The 5,768-nt window shown below is 33.4% G+C and overlaps 1 protein-coding gene across 1 annotated transcript; it reads left to right on the top strand.

The window, feature by feature from the left end:
* The first annotated feature begins 2,043 nt into the window (after positions 1 to 2,043).
* LOC141452839 (uncharacterized) lies at positions 2,044 to 5,412 on the top strand. Its single transcript, XM_074125293.1, has 3 exons — positions 2,044 to 2,329; positions 2,911 to 3,067; positions 3,873 to 5,412. The coding sequence occupies exons 1-3, from the start codon at positions 2,148 to 2,150 to the stop codon at positions 4,344 to 4,346; spliced, it is 813 nt and encodes a 270-aa protein (XP_073981394.1). The 5' UTR covers positions 2,044 to 2,147; the 3' UTR covers positions 4,347 to 5,412.
* Positions 5,413 to 5,768: the final 356 nt, after the last annotated feature.

The following is a 5,768-nucleotide window of genomic DNA, read 5'->3' as shown; positions in this document are numbered from 1 at the left end:
AGGTACAGCATTAGTGTCAACCATGTTTATACCTATTTAAAGCTATATTTAATGGGTACAATAAGAGTTAATTGGATCCAGGTAATATAGGTACATAATGGATACATTGTCTATAGTTATGATGCAGGATGAATGGGACACCTTGTTAAATAGTGTTTGTCAAGTATCGATATTGAAGGAGCTATCGAGCTCTTACTCGCACATCATATCGATTACTTTGATTACATGCTGTATATTTAGATTTATTTTTTTATTAACACATTCCTGGTACAATAGTGCACATCAATGTTGTAGTTCCACTTATTTGTTACGATCTTTATTTAAGCAAAATTTCGTACAAATTATATAATATATAAGAATATAATATCACTATTTTAAACCGTAATTGTTCCATTTCATAAAGGAGGTAGGATCTCCAAGTTTCCGTCTTTTTATTATAAAAATAATAAAATTAATGTGGTTAACTCAGTTAATTACCTTGGGGTGCCTTTTTTCTCTTCTGGAAAGTTTTCTAATGCTGGGAATAATTTTTTGGCTAAAAGTACTGCTGCTAATTCTACGGTGCTAAAATTGTTGAGGGTTTCTAAATCGGATGAATGGTCCAGTAAAGAGTATTTATTTGATACCCTGGCTGAAAGTGTTCTCTTATACCAGTCAGAGATCTGGGGTGGCCAGTGTCTGGCGGTAGTGGAACGATGCCAGACGGGGTTTTTCAAGAAACTTCTGAGACTCCCAGTTAGTACTCCAAATGCGTTCATAAGATTAGAAACTGGACGGCTAAAACTACAATATAAAGTATTTAAAAAAATGGTTAATTGGTGGTGCAAGCTTTTGTCGATGCCTGGCAACAGACTTCCGCGAATGTGTTATCTGCGGTTATTAGATTTTATTAATGATTCCTCAATGCCCTTTAACTGGACCTCAGAACTTAACAAATACTTTTGTTTACTTGGCGCTGACGACATTTGGGCGAAACAAGATCCTGACGTCATCAAAAGCTCGAAAAATGATATCTTGTCTAAGTTAGCAAACCATTTAGTCAGCGAAGATATAGACTTTGTTTTGCACTCATCTTATAATTGGTGGTACAGAAATATCTCTTCTTGGGGCAATCGTGAAAATTATTTAGGTCTTAAATGTCATATAAACAAAATCAGACTGATAAGCCAGATCAGGTTAACCCATTATAAACACTGTGTAGTTGTTTGTGGAGACATGCGATATTCGTTCTCGCATGATAATATCTGCACGTTATGCCGATCCCAGCAATCAGATACTCTGCTCCACTTTCTTTTTAAATGCTCCGCTTTGACTGATATTAGAAAAAGGTTTATTTCTAATTACCTAATTTTTTTCACTGAGGGTGAAAATTTGGAAAATCTTATTTCTGAGATGAATTTAGAAAAGATAAATAATATATATTGGTACTTCAATAACGGTTTAAAAATAAAGGGCGGATCAAGTATTCCAATAAATCTTTAAATAACAAATTATGAAAAACAAAGAATGGATAATTAAAGGAATAACATAATTTGAATAGAAGGAGGGAATAAATAAAAGAATAAATGAGAGTGAAGAAGAAAAAGGGAAGAAAGGGAGAAAAAAGGAAAAAGAGAGGGGAGGAAGTGAGGGGAAAAGGAAAAAAGAGAAAGAAGGGATTAATGTAGATAAATATTAATATTACTGGAAAGTATTCTGCTTTATTTAATTGATTAATGTATTCTTTATTTGATATTTTGGTTTTTATTATTATTTTGTATTTATTTATTTTATTTTGTTTATTTATTTATTTGCTTATTTATTTATTTTTAGTAGGATGATCTTTTATTTCCAAGTTTTTCTTTTTAATTTTTTGGTTGTAATTTAATTTTGAACTAACGTGTTTTTTCTTTATATTTAATTACCCAATCTTGTAGCTTTTGTAAACCTGTATTTTGTTTGAAATCCCACTCCTTGCTTATAAGTTTTGTATTTAAAAAGCAATAAATACATTGATTGATTGATTGAATATCACTATTTTTATTTTGGTTAGGTTACCATGGTTACATATTGTAAACAAAAAGTGTAGTAGCTAGTAGCATTAACCTAGTTAGACGATGCTAAATTAAATTTAAAAATTTTTAAATTCAAGATTCAAATTAGATAAAATGCCAGGTCTATATTCAAAACGTTGGACTCCGCCAATCTTTCCAAAACGGGACGGTTTACAAGATGATTTCACTAGAAAGCGCTGCGGGGGTCGTCCAGTTGCGTTAACTCAACAGAAAAATAAATTTGAAACGGTAAAACTGTTGAATCCAAAACATGTACCAGTGAACAAAATTAAAAAGTAAGCTAAAATTGTTACAGATTTTTTTTTCCTTCATTTTGTTTTCTTCTATTCTTAACTTATTTAGGGTATGCGGAAGTTTAGTGATTATTTTTAAAATTTCCATTTCGTAGATTTTCGTGCATTTTATCGGCATGGAAAATTTACTTCCTTTTAGGAGACTAAAGAATCTATTGTGGTATTTTCGACGTTGAGTTTTAATTTTTGAGGTTTCTTGGGTCGAAAAAAGGGGTCCTTACAAATTTTTTCTACTTCTTCCGCTCTCTTAGTGGTATGTGGTGTTTGTCTGTAAGATTGGTGGTGTGATATAAAGATGAGAAATCGCAGGAAGTACAATTTAGATATCAGGTTTAGGTGCCACCATCGGACCTACGAAATAAAGCTTTTGGTCTTTGGTTCTAACATTGAAGTGCGATGTTTTTTGTGATTTTTTTCCCCACAAAAATGACTCCTACGATTGACGATAAACTGTTTGGTTTCATAGATTATGTTTTATTTTAAGGAAATTTACAAAATAGAAACCCTAAAAGTAGATGCTATAAGAGGAAATTGATTTGTTTACCTTTCTTAAATTCATCTAGATTCATCCAGTCGTGGCAGCCAGCCAACCAAAGTTGTTATGAAAGCATTACGAGGTGTGAGCTTTGTGGCGGCGAATTGAGACAGTTAGTGAAAGCACCGACAAAACCATACAAATATCATGCATTGGGACTGGGACCTTCAGAATATGAGTTAAAGGTGAAATTAATGTTGTTTAATTGGACAAATGATTCGATCGGAAACGACATCCGGCTTTCTTTTCTTTCTGATACTGATTGGTTTTCTATTTTTTTTCCAAATTTATGAAGAGAGTGGTTGCCATTTTCACGAACTAATTATACAATAAGTTTTTAAATATGTGTACATAGTTGATTCATCAGGGTCGTAAAATAAGCTTTGGAATTTCGAGAGATAAGGGAAATAGATACATTCAGAGCAATTTGGATGCCTAAATTAATGAATTAAGACAGTTGCCTCGGTAGCCGAGAGGTTAAAGGCGTGGCCCTCAAAGCTGAAGTACGAGTACAAGGGTTCGATTCCCGGTCTAGGACCCTTGGATTTTTATTTAATGGATAATATGTGAAATTTATAGTGAAGTATGCTATGCTAGCTAATCACCTCCGTTCACGACCCTAATTTGGTAGTTGGGATGTCAAGCTCAATATAATTTACTATGCATTTTTTGCTTTCACTTACCAATTCTGAAAAGTGTCGTGTAATCGTGCCAAACTTACCTTTCCACTATATTGTCATTTCAATGCTGTTATGGACTTAATAACTTGTGAAATTTTAAACAAGATTGCAATTTTGGAAAAAAAATTGCTGTTTGGAAAAGCCATTCTATCATAAATAGTAGCTTCAAAGGCAACATCTTTTAATCTTTTAAAGCTGGTTACATTCTTTTTTTAAAGATTCTAAAAAAATTAAATTTAAATAAACGTTGTATTGTAATCACCCCTAATTACTTTATTACTTCTTACATTGAAGCTATCTTTCCCTTTAGTTTCAGTTCAAACTAAATGACAAGACAATGGATGACATATTTCTAGCCTGGTTGAACGATGATAATTCAGTGGAGACAAGAGTCCCAGAAATAGATCCTAAAGAAGAACACACGCAGCATCACATGAGACATCATAAACAGGTCGAAGAGATGGCTAGATGGTCGAAGATCATCCCACTTTTCACCGTGAGAATCTGCTGCAGTGAATGTGATTACCCGTACCATCTGTACAAGCGTAGAAAGCCAGAGCATTTTTACACGCCGTACCTAGCTAGGTTACCTATCAAACCACGGGAACGGACCAGATCACGTACTTCTAAGTTTTCAAAAGCAGCCCCAATCGATATAAACTCCTCATCTGAAGAACGACTAAAATGGGCCATCTACACTCAACAGTTTGACGAAGTTCGCAGAATTTCCACGGACATGTTTGCTTCTATTGTGGGCAGTAACCCTGGAATTACTGATATATAATTGATTTCATCACTTACTCTATGATTTATTTATTTGATTTATTTTTCCTTCAAGTAAGAAGGAAGATTTCGGGCAGGTTTTTTCTGTTCTTAAGTTGTTGGCTGATGTTGTATCCGTTTTGGAGGTCTCCTGAGCCCAAAAAAAAGGATTCTTTCCAACACGATACGGACAAAGTCGAGGAAATATGCTTCAGGACAAAAGCAGCAAACCGGAACTACCACCTTACTCAACTGCTTTTCCACATTTTTAAGTTTTTCACGACTTTCTTTAAAGTTCATACACTTTTTGTGCAAAAATTGACTAACTTGCGACTGTCAGCAAGTGCCACAGGTGGTAATGGAAATGAAGTCGAAGTCTCTTCACCAAACTGATAATCTATCTCTGATATTGAAAGCTGAAACCGGAAACGTGGGGCTACATCGAATGAAATCAATGAGTTAGAATCTTGAGATTAGTAGTAAGGGAAAGCGTGTGTCGTTCACATAAAATATTTTTCATCTTATTTTACGGTACTAAATATTATTTAATATTTATGAGTATTATGCTGATTTATTCATTTTTATAGTTTTAAATAATTGTGGGAATAGAGAAGGGAAGTACAGAATAGAAGAAGAAAGGAAGTTAGAGAGAGAAATCCGTTTGAGTTGGGCAGTTGTTATTAAGTTGTACCAGTTGGGGACGTTTTCTAGTTTTAAGTAGTAACCAGCTGTTTAAAGGAGTTTGTTTATTTAAGGTTGCTAGGTTACGGATATTTGTTTTTTAATGATTGCTAGGTTACAGATATTTGTTTTTTAAGGTTGCTAGGTTACGGATATTGGTTTTTTAAGGTTGCTAGGTTACGGATATTTGAATTTTAAGGTTGCTAGGTTACGGATATTTGTTTTTGGTTTTGACATGCTAATGGAAGAGTTGACATTGAGAGGTTAAAAGAGAAGCACATTCATTTTTGAGAGTTCAGTATTTTTGGATGTATTTAAAAAAAAGAAGGTATTTATGTGTTGTATTTATTAAATCAGTTGGATTGAGCTGTATTTAGAAAGTTGAATAAAGCTGCGATTTGTGAAGCTATTTCAAGGCTCTTAGCCTTCTTTATTGAATCCTAACATGCTTTTTTATACATACATGTATTATATTTATTTATCACTCCTGCATTAAGAAGACGTGAGTAGTATAAATATTATAATACGATATATATTTGTTCACGTAAATACAAGATCACATCAGCAGAGGAAAACTTGTCATTTCGGCCAGCCTTGGGAAAAATTACTCAGCACATCCATCAACCGCCGACATAACATTGTTTTTCCCATTAAGAAAATGGTTTTCTTTTCTTTTTGCTGCCATTTCCAAATATCATTTTTCATCTTGTTGTAATTTGATCTTTATTTAATGTTTTTTTGCTTTTTCAATGTTTTCTAAGCA

Source organism: Rhodnius prolixus, unplaced genomic scaffold (genome assembly GCF_049639745.1).
Source record: "Rhodnius prolixus isolate KJV_2025 unplaced genomic scaffold, Rpr scaffold_3, whole genome shotgun sequence".
Taxonomy (NCBI): domain Eukaryota; kingdom Metazoa; phylum Arthropoda; class Insecta; order Hemiptera; family Reduviidae; genus Rhodnius; species Rhodnius prolixus.
The sequence above is the reverse complement of the archived record's forward strand: the minus strand, read 5'-3'. Positions and strand labels throughout refer to the sequence as shown.

Bases quoted from the DNA above. Each gene is read 5' to 3' on its own strand.
- LOC141452839 (XM_074125293.1), top strand. From the start codon at position 2,148: ATGCCAGGTCTATATTCAAAACGTTGGACTCCGCCAATCTTTCCAAAA. The intron at 2,330-2,910 runs GTAAGCTAAAAT...AAATTCATCTAG, and splicing joins CCAGTGAACAAAATTAAAAA to ATTCATCCAGTCGTGGCAGC. The intron at 3,068-3,872 runs GTGAAATTAATG...CTTTCCCTTTAG, and splicing joins CTTCAGAATATGAGTTAAAG to TTTCAGTTCAAACTAAATGA.